The sequence below is a fragment of the Protopterus annectens genome, chromosome 8.part0 (assembly GCF_019279795.1).
Source record: "Protopterus annectens isolate FY-2018-M chromosome 8.part0, PAN1.0, whole genome shotgun sequence".
In the NCBI taxonomy this organism is placed as follows: Eukaryota; Metazoa; Chordata; order Ceratodontiformes; family Protopteridae; genus Protopterus; species Protopterus annectens.
Genome location: NC_056741.1, coordinates 1,311,070,520 through 1,311,086,518, shown reverse-complemented (window position 1 = coordinate 1,311,086,518; position 15,999 = coordinate 1,311,070,520). Strand labels below are relative to the sequence as shown.

Below are 15,999 nucleotides of genomic sequence, written 5' to 3'. Positions count from 1 at the left end.
CTTATCTCCGACAATGCGACTGCATGTGCTCGATAGACCCCCTAGGACGCTTACTACCACATCAAGGTTTGCAGAAGCTCCAGGAGATTTCTAAACCTCCGGCTGGGAGCCAATCATTTCCAGTTCAGAGCCCTACCCTTTTGTCTCACCACAGCCCCCAGAGTGTTTACCAAGGTTATGGCAGTAGTAGTGGCTCACCTGAGGCTTCAGAGAATTCAGGTGTTCCTTACCTAGATGATTGGCTCCTCGCTTCTACCACCAAGCGTCTACTTGGCATGGCCAGAGACTCCTTAATGCATCTTGCAGTCAGTCTAGGGATCACCAAAAACATCTCCAAGTCCCACCTAAATCTGACACAGACCTTGGAATTCATAGGGCAGGGTTAGACACTCTACTTTTACAAGTTTTTCTCATTCAGGACAGGATTCAGAACCTACGGGCCCATGTGTCAGTGATCCTCGGCCCCAGGACACCAACGGTGAGCAACGTTCTCCACTCCCTAGGTTCCATGGCAGCAGCAATTTCAATTTTCCCATGTGCGCGCCTTCACATGAGGGTGCTTCAGTGGACCTTGGCATTTCAGTGGTCTTGGTTAGACCTCCCCATGGACTACCCTATACGGATCAGCAAAGCCTGCAAGACTTCTCTTCTTTGGTGGCTCAAATCACCGGAAATCTTGGCAGATCGCCCATTCTCAACATCCCCAGCCCAAGCCACAGTGACCACAGACACCTCCCAGCTCGAGTGGGGGGGGGGGCACTTTTTGGGAAGGACAGTCCAAGGCACGTGGTCCCAAACCGAGAACAAATTGCATATCAATGTTCTGGAGATGAGGGCAGTGCTTCTAGTGTTGCAAGCCTTTCACACTGTTCTCCCTCCAGGGATGATTGCAATTCAGTCGGACAACATGTCCGTTGTCTGGTACATCAACAAACAAGGAGGGACCAGATCTTACCCTCTCTGCCGCGAGGCCATGAGAGTGTGGGAGTGGGCAATTTCCACCAGTTGGTTTCTGATTGCAACGCACATCCCGGGCTGCTCCAACATTTTAGCGGACAGATTGAGTCAGGCTATTCTAATGCCATCCAAGTGGTCTCTGAAACAGTCAGTAGCGGAGGAGATCTTCCTAGTGTGGGGTCACCCTTGCTGCGATCTCTTCGCATCTCCTTCCGTGAAGTGCAGCAAGTTCTTCGCTCAAATCTCCTCCCCAGGGGACTCCCCCAGAGACACTCTAGTCCATGCTTGGCCTCCTAGGTTACTGTATGCCTATCCCCTGCTACCTCTAATTCTGAAGTTTCTTCAGAAAGCATACCGACTGGCGTACAAAGTGATCCTCATTGCCTCATTCTGGCCTCGTCAAGTGTGGTTCCCCTTCCTCTGGTCTCATGCTCTAACTCCTCCACGGATTCTAAATCCCTGCCCGAATCTCATAACCCATCCCTCAGGCATCAGTCCGCCCGACCTGGACAGCCTCAAGCTGACGGCTTGGTTGCTTCTGTTCCCCTGATCACTAGGACTCCCAGTTTATCATCTTCGGTAAAGAGTATTCTGGTGGCATCCCTCAAAGCTTCCAGTAGGAAGATTTATTGCAACAAATGTAAATGCTTCTCTATTTGGGCTTCTCAGAGAAACATAGATCCATTTACTGCCCCAGTTCCTGCAGTCTTGGAGTTTTTCTCATATATTTTTCAGCAAGGGGCTAGTTCCTCCACAGTGAAAGTACAACTGGCAGCCATATCTAATTTTCATACTGGCGAAAATTTGAATGCTCTGGCCTCCTTGAGATTGTGCAAGGCCTTTCTAAAAGGTATTTTTCTCTTCCGTCCCCCGGTTAAGAATTCCGTACCCCCTTGGGACCTTACTTTAGTTCTGCAGGCATTGGTGGCACCCCCTTTTGAACCAGCAGTGTTAGTAGACTTAAAATTTCTGTCCTGGAAGACATCCTTTTTAGTGGCCATTACTTCCGCTAAAAGGGTTTCTGAGATCCAAGCTTTGCCTGCCGTGCCCCCCTACTTGATTTTTCATAAAGACAGGGTTTCACTTTGCACGAACCCTTCTTTCTTACCAAAAGTAGCTTCTGAATCTAACATTAACCAGATGATTAATCTGCCTGTGTTCTTTCCAAATTTCCAGAACAAGGGTGAATATAAGCTGCACTTGCTAGATGTTCATAGTCCGCTTCGTTTCTATCTACACAGGACTAAGCAATTTCGTAAGTCTGACCAATTATTCATGTTCTTTTCTAGACCCTTTTTGGGCAAGGCCAATTCCAAGGTCTCCTTAGCCAGGTGGATTACACAATATATACTACAAGTCTATAGGGATAAAGGCCTATCCCCACCTGGTCCTATTAAAGCCCATTCCACCAGATCTATGGCAACTTCTGCTGCTTTTTGGTCTAGGGTTTCTCTGGATGATATCTGTGCAGCAGCAACCTGGGCAAGGTCACATACATTTATCTCTCATAAGTTGGATTTGATCTCTAGAGGGAGAGCATCCTTTGGCTCTGCAGTGCTCAGGAATATCCTTCCATGAGGGCCTCCCAGGAGTTTTGGTAGCTGAGAACTCTGTCCCACAGGTTGCAGATAAATGAAGTTAACTACTTCAGATAAAGAAATTATGTACTCACCATAACGTTCCATCTGAGTAGTTATACTTAATTTTCTGAAACCACCCCTCCCTCCTTCCTCCGAACCTGTTCTAGGTTAACATTATTGAGTTGCTAATAGTTTGGTTAGTGGCAAACTCAATCTGAGGGAAGATAGGAGAGTTGAGGGATTATGGGTAAGGGGAGGAGCTTGGAGCAGATGCTTGATAAAATGGTGCCAGCTCTGATCCGATATGGATCCGAATATCCACAGGTTATAGAAAATGAAGTATAACTACTCAGATGGAACGTTATGGTGAGTACATAACTTCTTTTTTTCGATCATATGAAATTTCGACCAAATGAGTTTCGATCAAATGGTCTGTCGATCAAATGAAGTAGATCCGTCTAAACACAGCATTTAATATCTGTATTAAGAAATCCAAATGCCAGCAAAAAAGACAAAAAAAAGTAAATAAAACAAGCATTCATTGCTTAGTAGCTGAGAAACCTAAAAAGATAGATAGAGTTTTTTGTTCTCACCAACCCTACTTGTATGTAAACAATGTTTGATATATTTCTGTAATTTGTGCATTTTGAGGTTGAATTCGTTTTACCGTTAAATTTACTAATCTTTCTTGAGCTTATAATGATAAATTTGATTTCACTTTCTTGTCAACCTTTTGCTTGACAATTCGAGTGGCTTTGACTTTTCACGGTTGGCTTTTATACTTTTTTTTGGGATTCTTTCTTGTTACTGCACTAATTTTTGTTCTTTTTTTAAAATTGATGTTTTGATAGGCAATTTTAACTTATACTGACAACCACATTTCCTGTGTGTTAAATGTTGGCCCTCTCCAGCTACCTTGGGAGGCAGATCGGCTCCACAAAAGAATGGGGAGATGTAATGATAAACGTTTGGGTTTGTCAGCGAGAGGATTCCACTTTTCTACTTATACACAGACATCTGGAAAAAGTGTTGTCCTGGTCCAAGGGATCGGAGCTCGAAGAAATGGTCGGAGAAGAAATCAACCGGACTTTATTGAGCCGAGGTCTTCCTTCGGGTTCGGTCACCCGCCCGGGATTCCAAACTCAGAAGACTTCGGTCATAAAACGAGAGTCTTGGAAAGGCTGAGCACTCTTTCCCTCCGGACCACTTATTTTCAGGCTCCGTTGATGTCGATCTTGAGGTTCTTGTCGGAACTCGAAGGAGAAACATTGTGGATGCAGACTTGTACCTCGGCGTCGACGAATGGGTTCGCCCTTAGATTGTGTTCCGAAGTTTCCACCTGCTTGCCCTCCGAGCGTGAGCCTCTGGTTGTCTCCATCCTGGCCTCCTTATTGACCTGTCCACCCTTTGGAGTTTCGTCAGCTTTCTTCTGGATTGTGTCGCAACTTCGACCAGGACAAACTCTCCGTCCTAGTTCCTGGCCCTCGACTCCGTCTGACGGTATTCAGTGTTCGGATCGGCCGGCTCCGTTCGGGTTTCTTCATTTTCTCCAGAACCGGCGTTTTCTTGGACCTTTCCTCTCTCGGGGCCTGCCAGATCGAGCCCCTGGCTCCGTCCACAATCCACCACTTCAGTCTTGCCTGTGTTCTGCCTTCGGGTCTTCTTTCAGCCTTTTCTCCCGATTGGTGTCGTTCGACCTAAACATTCGTTGAAAGCACCCAGACTTCCTTATCAGTGGGAAGCTTTTCCTCCCTCGGGAGAGACATTTGCGGGCTCCTGCACTTACCCCCATATAGGAAAGTGAGCACCTCCTTCTCAGCCACTTTCTCACCCTCCCTCTTCCTCGCACCCGAGCAATTTCCTCCTCTAAGAGGGTCCCCTAAGTAGAGATTGTGGAATCGAGGGACTTTTCTTCAGAAAGAATCATGACGAAATCCTGAGCTCGGATGCACGTGGCGACCTCTCTTTCTAAAAGTCAGTTCAGAATGAGTCACTTACTTGCAGCATCTTTCTCTCCTAAGAAGTCACAGTGTAGAGCTCCTAATTCGGTCCTTTGCTCCCTGAAACAGAGAGGTGACTGGCAAGAACTCCCCCTCTCTCCTGGTTGTAGTAGAGGCCTGCTGAATTCCACAAGTCCCCCTTAACAAATCACTAGGTAACCCGACCTCCTGGGGTGGAACCGTGCACAAGGAGACACATAAACTTCTACGGAGATGAACCAGGGCTGAGGACAAAGGGTAAAAGGCACAGGGAAGCCTATGGGAAGACTTTAGTTCACGAGAAAAGCACCATGATCCCCTGAACTCATGGACCCATCTCTAGGAAGGTCAGAGACCATGGACGAATCCCATTCGGAATATTCTCTGAACTAGCGACAGATTTCCATGCGATTTTCCCTTCACTGGATCACCATTTTACCGCGACTGAACTCGCCCTCTTCAAAGCCATAGGAGGATACTGTCTCTGGGTTCTTACAGATGCATATGATTCAGAGAAAGTGCTCTCTCAGAACAATACCCTGACTGCAACTGAGTTTCATCCCAGAGGGCAATTTCAAGTCTTGGGCTTACTTGAGGCCATTGGGGCACTGCTGGTTCGAGGGCCCCAAAGCGGAAGGATCTGGAGGTTTTAATTCATGACGGACCTGATCCGCTCTGCTTTACGGAGTCCCATTTGTGGCAACACTCTCTTTGGCAGACTCAGTCTTGGTCCACTGAATTGAACTGGAGGGAAAACCTCTGTCTGCCCTCGGGTCAGTTTCCGGTGATGCTTGCCATTTTTGTCAGGGCAGCGTGAGGGGCGAGCCTGGTTCCAGCCCCAACCCGCTTTCCCAGAGGACAAGGAGTTCTGCCTGGAAAGGGTGAGGCCCACTAGGGAGGTGAGCAGCCACCCAGGGACTCTGGGGTCCACTTGGCAGGGGCTCCGCAGGGATTCCTGAGGCCTTGCCCTGCACACTCAGAATGAGAGCATCAAGGTGACGCTGGAGGCAGTCCCTGGGGCACCTTTTACTCCCTCAAGGAGGGCAGGAGAAACTACCTGGTGGTTAGCGGGGTCTATAGAGTATATGCCTATACATCATACCTTTCTACAAAGACTATTGTTTGTAGAAACTCTCCCAGGAGACCAGAATCTCGAGAGAACCCAGCTCATGAGGTTTCAAGAAGCTAGAAAAGAGTCATCCAACCAGTCCCACCCCGGACCAGCTTTAGTCGGGACTAGGACAGCTTTAAAAGAAAAAGCCCTCCAGGTGGGCTGGGACCCGTATAAACCTCAACACACTTTCACAGGTCAAAAGAGGAGTTCAGTAGATCAAGCTCTCATCTGAATCCTTCAAAACCTCAGAAGGATCCAATCGATATTTCTGAAATAGATCTGAAACCACCATTCAATTCATCAAAATGGCTATCTGGACCTGCGGACTGGATGCTTCGGCTGGGAAGTTCTCAAATGGCCACATCAGCTGCCCGCTGGTCTATTTTGGCATTGGGCGACTCAGGGAATCCATGCCAGTGGTAGCACTTCAGGCTGGCGCCATTCTGCAGGCACCCAGTATCTGAATGACTGGCTCCTTTCTGCCACACCCCAGCGTCAACTACCGCGGGCCAGAGACTATACTCTTCAACTGTGTGTTCACCTAGGAATTTCCGTAAAGCGCCAAAATCCTTTTCACGCTCATCACAAGATTCCTATGTGAGGCAGAAAGGAATACTTCACATCAGTTAATTCTAAGACTCCCTTCAGAAAGGACACTTTCACTTCAGACTTCCATCGAATTCTCTTTCTTGTCCGGAAAAATCACCAAAAACTCTGGTACTGAAGGTTCTTCAGTCCATGTCCACTACTTTTACTTTTGCACAGGAGTCGCCTAAATCTCTAGGGGTTCTTATTGCAATACCTTCATGTTCCACAGTGCGTTCTTCACCTAAGGAAGTGGCTTCAAATTCTTACACATGGCAACTACACCAAACATGGCTACCCTGATCATAATACTAAGCGCACAAACTTTCCACCTGGACTGGTGCCTCACAACCACAAACTACTGGTTTCAAACGGTGACCAATTTGGGCATCCCTGAGCACATGGACCTTACTTTCAGACAAGGTGACACTTGTCTTACTGATGGAGTACAATCAATCCATCAACGTTCTATTGCAGAGGTCAGGACCAATAGCTCTGCAACACTTACAAAGCCTTCTTCCGGGTGGGGGCTATTATCAGCTAGGCCCGGACAATGAGTCGAATTTCTGGTCTGGGAACATGGGCAAGGTCTTGATCCTATCAGCTATTGTTGTTCTGGCGTTGCATATAGATGGTCTGAGTCCTTTCTGATAGCAGACCGCACGGGTGGTCCCGAGGTCATCAGAGTCCATAGGTCGCCAGCAACGCAAGGCATGCCTGTTACATGCGAAACGTCATAGCTTCCAGGCTGTTCGCGTGCAAGATTGACCCCGTGCGTGGTTAATTCCTTCCAGCGTGTCCCCTGTTTTTTCTCACGTAGATTGGCCTGCCCACTCTATGCGGCCTAATACCCCCCCCTCCCACCCCCAGGACGCACCTCCAGACGATTGCCCTCTTCCCAGGACCGCTATTCTCATTGCCATTCTCCAAAAGTCAAATTTGCAAAAACCTTCCATGATCACTAATGCTCCTTGCCCCCCTTCAGCCATGTCAAATTTGGTTCCCCTGACACACTGCCTCATTGTTCAATCCTCCTCCCCTCATTTCTGTCCTCTCCATCTATTGACTCCTTCTCTCCACTCCAACTCATTCCCTGGATCTAGAGCCCTGGCAATGCAGTTCCCTTCCTAGCACACCATCTGAGGGGCTCTTCCAATTCAGTCTAGGGAATATTCTAATGGAGCGCCCACTTTTCTGGCTAACTCAAACATATCTAAGCTTGTGCGTTCTCCTTTATTATGGTATTTTACACAGCAGCTTCTGGACTTTATACATATACGTGCTTAAATAGAGTTTTGTAGCACTTGAAGAATATTTCTGCTTCTCCTGCCACTAATGTGGTTCAATAGGCTAATATTTCAGTTTTCCATTGTTCCATCAAGGGGCTTCCTGTCTCCTGCCACAAGATTAGGGCTTTGGCCTACCTTTTCCATTCATCTTAAAAATATCTAAGAATATGCTCGTCCCCTTGGAGTCTAAACTTACCTTTATCTTGAATTTTGAGTTAAACCTTATCCAGCCTCCTAGCCCTTACTTCCGCTTTGTCTTGTTATCTGAACTCTTTGCTCTTTTGATAGCCCCTACTCTTGCCCATTCTGATAGAAGCAGTTCTCCATTTCTCTTCCCTTATCCTCTTATTTCACTCTGATTCTTTTCTCTTAGCTCTAATTCATCCTTCCTTATTAATTTTTTCTTCTAGTAGAATATAATAATAAACTTGAGTTACCCGCTTTCTTCAAGGAATCTCCACCCAATAAAATGGAGTATATGTTGCAAGTTAGAGATTCAAGACTCACTTAAGGTTTTACTTGGATAGAACAAAGTGATAAGAAAAACTGATCAACTTTTTTGTAGCCCTTGCTGATAACAGGAAGAAGGGACAGGATCAAGCAAACTCTCTTTCTTCTTTAAATTTAAAGATTTGCACGTCTTATAGATTCTTTCTTCAAAACTTCTTCTGCAAACTCCTTGTCTGGAGCCCGCACAACAAGGTCTTACTCCCCTAAAGGCTTACCTTTGGCCTACTACACTAGAGCTGCTTGAGCATTTGCGGCTGCTACTTAAGCCACATACATTCATTTCTCATTATAACTATTACAAAGGTTTCTCTTCACAAGGTCTTCTGGTTTTCCTGTGCTCCAAGAGCTCTTCCGCGGAGTTTCTCAGGAACAAGGAGAGAGGACGGCGCACATGTGTAAGCTGAAACCTTAGCGAGATTGAACATCCAGATGTATAGAAGTTATGTAATTACCACTGCTTGCGTTCCATAAAGCTGAATCAAACTTGTATCAATTAACAGTGTGGTGTCCACGAACACTCCTTGTTACCACATTCCCATCCCTGTGTTCATCTTTCCCATTCCGCCCCTACGTTTGGTGGAAGAGCGTTCAGTTTGGTGCCTGGCCTGGGGCATTCTCTTTCTGTATGTTGTTGTGTATATATATTGACACATGTATATATATGTGTATATGTGTATATATATATTATATAGTATATATGTGATATAGCAGTGTATAAGCGTTCTGGTGTGCTCTCTCTGCTTGTTTGGTTTGCTCTGAGTAAAGGCAGAGGGGGCAGAGGAGGGATTGGTGGTGAGAGCTTCTTCTTCTTCTTCTGCGATGCAGAGCGAAGACAGCACGAGCCGAGGATCGATGGGCTCCATGTGTAAGAACAAAGGCGAGATGAACACTCCACATGGAACGTTATGGTAAGGACATAACTTCTATTTTTGGGTGTAGCTGTGCAGATGTAGCAGAACTAATGGACGCAGAAGATTCACAACCAGGTTGTGCAAAAAATTACTAAATGTACTTCTCAGGACAATGTTTACTACATATAGTGTGTACAAGCTAATGTTAACTGTTTAATAGCCAAGATTATACAACACAGAATAACTGATCATAAAAATAACAACTGTTTAGCCCTGGGGAGTGGTACAGGTAGAATCTCTGTGGTTTCCGGAGACATCATTTTATGTTTATACTTCAAACACTTACAGAGATGGGTCAACATTGACAGCATTGCAAAATGAAGCAGACCTTATCTGTCACTTCTTATGTTTTTGTTTGTTCGCCTCCTTTGGACAACAGTGGGGAATCCATCTCTGTGGCATCTCAGGATAGCAACATCCAGAGGACTCTATCTCTGTTTCTTCTACCTGCTTATGCCCATATGAACACTAGTCCCTGCTTGTGCAGACAATGACCAAGTCAGAGGAATGTATCAGTGCCTCAGCTGAGACTGCTTGAACTAAATAAGCATTAGGGCCAGTTGAATTGTCAAATACAAATTATGATTCCATGACTGTTATTTTAAGGCCACACAGTCAGAAATGTTTCATTTTGTACACATTGTATATTTCAATTGCAAAGCCATACTACAGGGAACCATTTTAGGATCCCAATAAGGCATGATATTGCAGCCATCCTTTTTAAACACAAGACCATCTCAGTTGTTTACAATGTGGTACCAGAACATGCTCCAGTTCTATGTTGCACCTTCATTATACATTTTTAAGCAGCACAAAGACTCCCATTACTATTTTATGATTAATTCACACACATAGATATACAAACCACACAAAGTAAACTCCTGTATTTCTATTTTTTCTTTACTTCACAGTTCTGTCAATCATAGTTTTCAGTGTACCTTACACACTGAAATTATAAATCATGCCTGCATTTCATCACTCCTATCCCCCACTAATTGATTTATTTTTGTAACTTCAGATTCACAAAGTACTGAAATGTAGGAGGACACGGCCATTGCCTGACAGACCATAATGCTCTTTAGTACTGAATGCAGGTCCCACATAGATTGTTTGTAGCTCTAATGGTATGATTTAGCTTATATGCATAATGCATCCTAAAAGTCTAAGAAGAAAATGACTATAATGTCCCTAAGTGACTGTATGTTGACAGTGCAGGATATATGGCATCAGATCACCAGCCATGGTAAGAGATTGTCCTCTTCACCTTCGTTATTAGGGCAGCCAGCTTTTGAGGGCTGAAGTTCTGATTATGACTCAGCTGACTAGTTTTTAGTTAGCTCTTTAGGTAGCTAGAGAGAGGGAAAGAGAAAAAAAGATGAGTAAAGCCTGTTTACCTCTTTGCAAGTCAGGACATTACCAAAAGTACAGGTTCCGTGTTAAATTCTTTGGTCAGGATCTGAGATTATTAGTTGTTTAAAGCTGGGGTAGGCTGACTGAGGCAGTGCCTCTTGCAAAAGTGAGATACTTGCCATCATGAACAGCCAGTATACATCATCCTTTTGAATGATATGAGCAGTCATACTACAAAACCAATTCCTTGAATGGATGACAGTGTCATATTTATTGCTCAACTCTTACCCTGTGGTGGAAGAGATGGGCTGAGGCTGTTAGGGGAATGAAATGTCCAGCTAGTATTTGTAAGGAGGCTTGATGGTCATTGAAACATGAATAGGAAAAAGAAAGCAAACTGCTTTATACCAGTGTTACACTTGGCTTAGAGACTTGCTATTAGCATTAATTGTGTGAAGTGATACAGCAGTAAGAAAATTATGTCTTTAAAAGTACTGGTACATTTTCAATCTGTTTATTCTACTGTCTTTATGCATTGTAGGCTGAAACTGATGGAGATTCTTCTTAATCTGCTTAAACAATTCCAAACAAAACATGACAAACTGAAGACATGGGCAGCAGAAACCCTGTCATTTCTGGAACGGATTCATTCAACAGCGTGTGACAATGAGAAGGCAATCATGAAAAACCTGGAGCATGAAACGGTAAGGTTAAAACTCCCAAAGCATTCCTCTTCCTGCAAATGGAAATAAGCTCTTGTTTCTCATGTAAATATATTAATTTAGCTTTCTGTTTTAAATACCATTTCAGTGGGATGTACCACTGTGCAAGACAAAAGAAACAGCTTTTCAGGGAACAAATCAGAGATACTGCATTATAAAAATTCCTAATGGAAGAGCTAAGACAATCTTCTGTAATGTGGCTGTGACTTCTGTAACAAAATATATAGGCAAACGTATATATTTGTGAAGAATTAGAAATAGTCTATCTTCCCACATCATGATGATATTTCTTCACATTGCTTTCCTAAAAGTATTTGGCTGTTCTCAGCTTGAGGGCTATTTAACGCCTTAGTGTCAACAGTTAAAGTTGTTGCTTAGGTAAATGATCAAGAACAATGGGGAGGGGTTCCAAAAGTTACCACTAGGTGTGCACCACATGTACACTTTTAGTAACCTTTCTGAATAAATAGACTGCAAAAGCACTGCGATAGGACTGTTCTTAAATTCAGAAAAGTTAACTCAAAGTGTGCACATAGTGTGCATCTTATGTTAACCTTTATGCATCTACCCAATGTTATTAAAAGCTATTTTTTCAAGCACGGTTCACAGAATTCAGTTTGTCTGGTTGCCATACATAAAGAAAGGGCAGTTGGTTGAATGAGTTTATGTAGTATTTGCTCAGGTTAATGACTTTAACATTAGATATGGAGTATGGAGTAGAGTTAAATTTAAGGTATGTGTTGTGGTTACTTTATCTTATGCTTAGGAAATTTAATTTAATGTATGGGAAATCTATATATTAAAAACTTCTAGAACAGAAGTAGAGCTTTTAAGGAAGGAGTACTTTTGGTGGCTAAAAAGGGAAGGTAACCCAAAATGCATTCCATGTCTTTTTCACCAGTCGGTCTCCAAAAGAGGCCATAGTTGAGGTGTGTAGTGATACATATATGGTAATAGAGGAGGAGGCATTTATAAAGAAGGGTTTCAGGACAATATTATGAGTTATATACGGGACACAGATCAGATAGAACAGTGAGAATGCACTCCTTTGATCAGAAAGGGCCAGATCAGCTGGGGAACCTATCTCCTGTCAACATGGTTTCCAAGCAGTTGATAAACAGTGGCAGAATAAAGTCCCTGGCCTTGGCTTAGTGCCCTCTGAGTTTTGTAGATGGGGGGGATGGAGCTTTGGAATATCCTTGAAGGTTTATATAACTTACCAGACGTTTTTGGTAGTAATAGTCCACAGCATAACCAGTCTATATAAATTGCAAAAAGACAGTGGATGGAGCAGAAGTCCAATAACCACCTTAATACAAATATCTCCTTAAAGGTACAGTGTGATAAATACATAACTTTTGTACAAGGCAAAAACAGTGGACTATCATTTGATATAAAGACATGTTTGTGGACAGACTTTGGTTTTGTTCACTTGCTTTTGTACTTAATCATTTGTTTATGTGTTTATTACACTGTACCTTTAAGGAAGCCTGTATATAAGGAAGTGATGTATACAGCCCTTTTATATTTTGATGAAGTTCTAGGTAGGAACAACAGCACTAAATCTTGAATAAAGCATCTGGCTTTCACTGCTCATTTTGTTTCTTCATACTTGATGGATTTATCAGCAGTCATCTTGGTCCCCCTCAGAGGTTGACAGTGTTTTGCATTTGGTTATCGGACAATAAAAAAATTGATCTTGAAAGTTAAGGTGGTAATACCTTGCTTCAGAGACTTCAGACCAATCTGTCTCATAAGTATGGATTTTAATACTTTTGAAAATATACTGGCATCTCAATTAGACAAGCTACTGCTGATCTTGGTAAAGCAGGGTCAGAGTGGTTTTATCAGGAGTAGGGCAATAACAGATAACTAGTGAGATTTGACAGCTTTCTTATAGTTATGGGTACTGACTTCAAAGGTCAGAACTGGTACTATTTGATATAAGTAAAGCCTTTGATAGGGTCAGCTAGGAATTCCTATTTAGGATTCTAGAACCGAGGAGCATGGGGAAGATGATCATAGACCTGGTGAAACAGCTAAACAGAAGATCATCCATTAGGATGATGGTTAATGTGGGACTCTCCGAGGAAGGGCAGATATGCACTGACACAAGGAAATTGTGCTCCCTTTTCCCAGGCTTGTTCATTCTGATTATGTAGAAATTGGCATTTAGGGTCGGATCCCATTTTGAGAGATGTGATGATGAAAATAGTCAGCACCTTTCATCTGTTTGCAGATGATTGCTTATTGGTGACTTATGATATCCTAGCTATCCATGGAGAGGTAGTAGAAATCTTCATGTCCTTTGGTAATGTCACTGGTTTGGCATGCAATTTGCCAGCTACAGCAATAGTTAAGTATGGTTTGGACCTGTATAATCAGGGGGCTTGGGGCATTCCAGAGGGAACTGCCCCAAAATATTTAGGCTTGCAAGATAAGACCAGATGGGAAAGTAAAGCTGACAATAACCTCCTTCACTTAACTGATACGATAGTAAATGACTATCTTTGCACTTTCTACATGCTCTAATTTTAAAGTCAAGAGAGCAACTCATAAGTGCTGCTTTAACACATGCCTCCCACAACACCTATTAGCTGGAAATGATCAGAGAAGAACATTCTGGTATTATTGGTCAGTAAATCTGTTTCACTTGCTGAAAAAAATGTTCAAGGCTACACATTTAAAACACACTTGCTCAAATTTTGCTTTATTAAATATTAAATGCAATTGAAAATAATCAGTTTTAAATCTATTCTTATATACCTATCAGGAAGGTGAGTCCAAAAGAACACTTGCATTTATATATGGCCATAAATAAATGAAAGACAAAATAATTATACAAGGTACAGTTAATATGCCACCTGTTCTGCTTATGCCAATTTTGAACTAATGTTTATAGTTATATTTAGTACTGGTAAAGACTTTAGCAAAAATCTATATTTTATTTAGTCACGTAAAATGGTCTGCTTTTTGAAATGTAATATCGTTGTAAAATATTCACTGTAGAGAATGTTCATTGACAGTATAATAACAAGTAGAGATTCTTGTAAGAAATGTGAATGAAATATGGGGAATGAAAGATGGATAGTGAAGAATCAAGGGGAAATTAATGGGCCACAAGCAGAAAAAATGTATAATACAGAATACAGATATATTCAATGACTCTACTATTAAAAATTATAATCTTTTTATTTTTGTCTAAAGGTAATAGGCATGGCATAAAAGGTCTGCTTTCCTTATGCATATATTCATAAGGCAAAGTTTTCAACTTCCTCCCATCTTGTTTTGTAAGTTTTCTTTTCCTTACTTACTATTTCATTAATTTGTATTAATCACTTTCTTTTTCCCTTTTATTCTCAACATATTTTCTTGAATGAATGTTAACATGTAACAATTTTTTTTTATCATGAAAATATAGCGTCCTCTAGTTTTACTATATTTTTATTATTTAATTAGTCTTTCTTTTCCCTTACTCTCCTATACAATTTATTAAAACATAAATAGAAGTATATATTAATTAATATGTCTTCATTGTATTCTTTTGTGCCCGGTTTATTTCTTTATTTTTTATGTTACTATGACTTCAAATTCTAGTATATAATATTGAGAGCTGAGAGGGCTTTCTAATTTGCAGTGAAGCTATCTACTTTTGTTTCATCTTTTTAAGAAAACTGTATTGGTATTAGATTTTTTAAATATTTCTTCCTTTTCTTATATCATTGGCAAACATTTTACGGTCTTTGCAGTTAAAATTGTTATACTGGCTATGATTTATAGGGGCTATATATGTCGAGGAGCTGATATGCATGAAGGTGCATTTGCATTTTCTGTGCTGCTTTACTTTTTGATGTTGTGTTGATTTGGTGGTGCTTTCTAGATGGGTGACTGAATAACTGGTGAAATATGTTGTCAGATGTTCCCCTTTTTTTCTTTCTTGCATTCTTTAGTTGTGTGGTGGTGTTTGGTTTTGGAGGGTGTTTGAGTAATGGATTTATGGTGTTGAGGGACGTATTTCTTGTGTACATGGGGTTTGGAGATTTTCTTGCATAGTCGAGGATGCTGATCCACACATCATTAATGGCTTTTTTTGAAAAAGTGAAGCTACGCTTTGTTACTGGCATCTGTTATGTGTCTCGAGCAAGCTCATTCCCATGAAATGTGTGAGAATGTAAATTATTTACATGTAAGATAATACTCACTAAAAATATAAGAATGGCTGCTGTGTTGCATTATGGGATGTATGTTTGGCTCTCATGGATAATTTTCTTTTTTGGGGGGCTTATTGGCTTGTTGGATTGACTGTGTGTGGATTTAGGATGCTTGGTTTTCTTTTGTGTGTTCACTTGTCATGTGTTGGAGTTCTGTGTTCTTGTTGGTCATTGTGGAGTTGTCTTGTTTCTTTTTTAGAATTATGTATGCTTGATAGACTTGCTAGATTGTAGATCAACTTTATTTGCTGATGGGATTTGGGTATGATGTTGGGCTGACAGGTTTGTTGTCTGATTCTCCTTCAGTGTTTTTGTGCTTGTTCTTCAGGAACTAGACTTGTTATGCTAATGTATGTTGCTCATCTCACCCACACCTATTCCCGTGAATACTGACAGAATTTATTTATTTTTATTTAACATTTGTTTACAAATACAAACTATTTACCCATATCAAATAGTTAATTGTTTATCATCTGTAAAACTTTTACATTTTCTTGTTGACTATTATATAATTTTCATTTTATAAATACATATAAGCAACAGACTTAATTTACACAAACTTTTTCCTTGTGTTTCTTCATTAATTTTCTCTTCTTTGCATCACTTGTTTCCTTCCCTTTGTTATTTCCTATGGAAGTGTATAAATGCTATTTTACCCTATATTACTACTTAATAATCTGTAAAATTCCTTCCAATTCTTGGTTTTTTAGCTTATAAAGACATAATTTTATTTATCTTTCATATAAGAAAATGTTCATATTATAAGTTAGTTTTGTTGCAGAATAAGAGAA

At 41.7% G+C, this 15,999-nt stretch overlaps 1 protein-coding gene across 1 annotated transcript in view; it reads left to right on the top strand.

Moving 5' to 3' along the window:
* LOC122809378 overlaps positions 1–15,999 on the top strand; it is a 385,771-nt gene that overhangs the window by 220,749 nt on the left and 149,023 nt on the right. Inside the window, exon 7 of the mRNA XM_044080830.1 lies at positions 10,817–10,979. Within this exon, the coding sequence (XP_043936765.1) occupies positions 10,817–10,979 (163 nt within the window). The remainder of the gene's footprint in view (positions 1–10,816; positions 10,980–15,999) is intronic.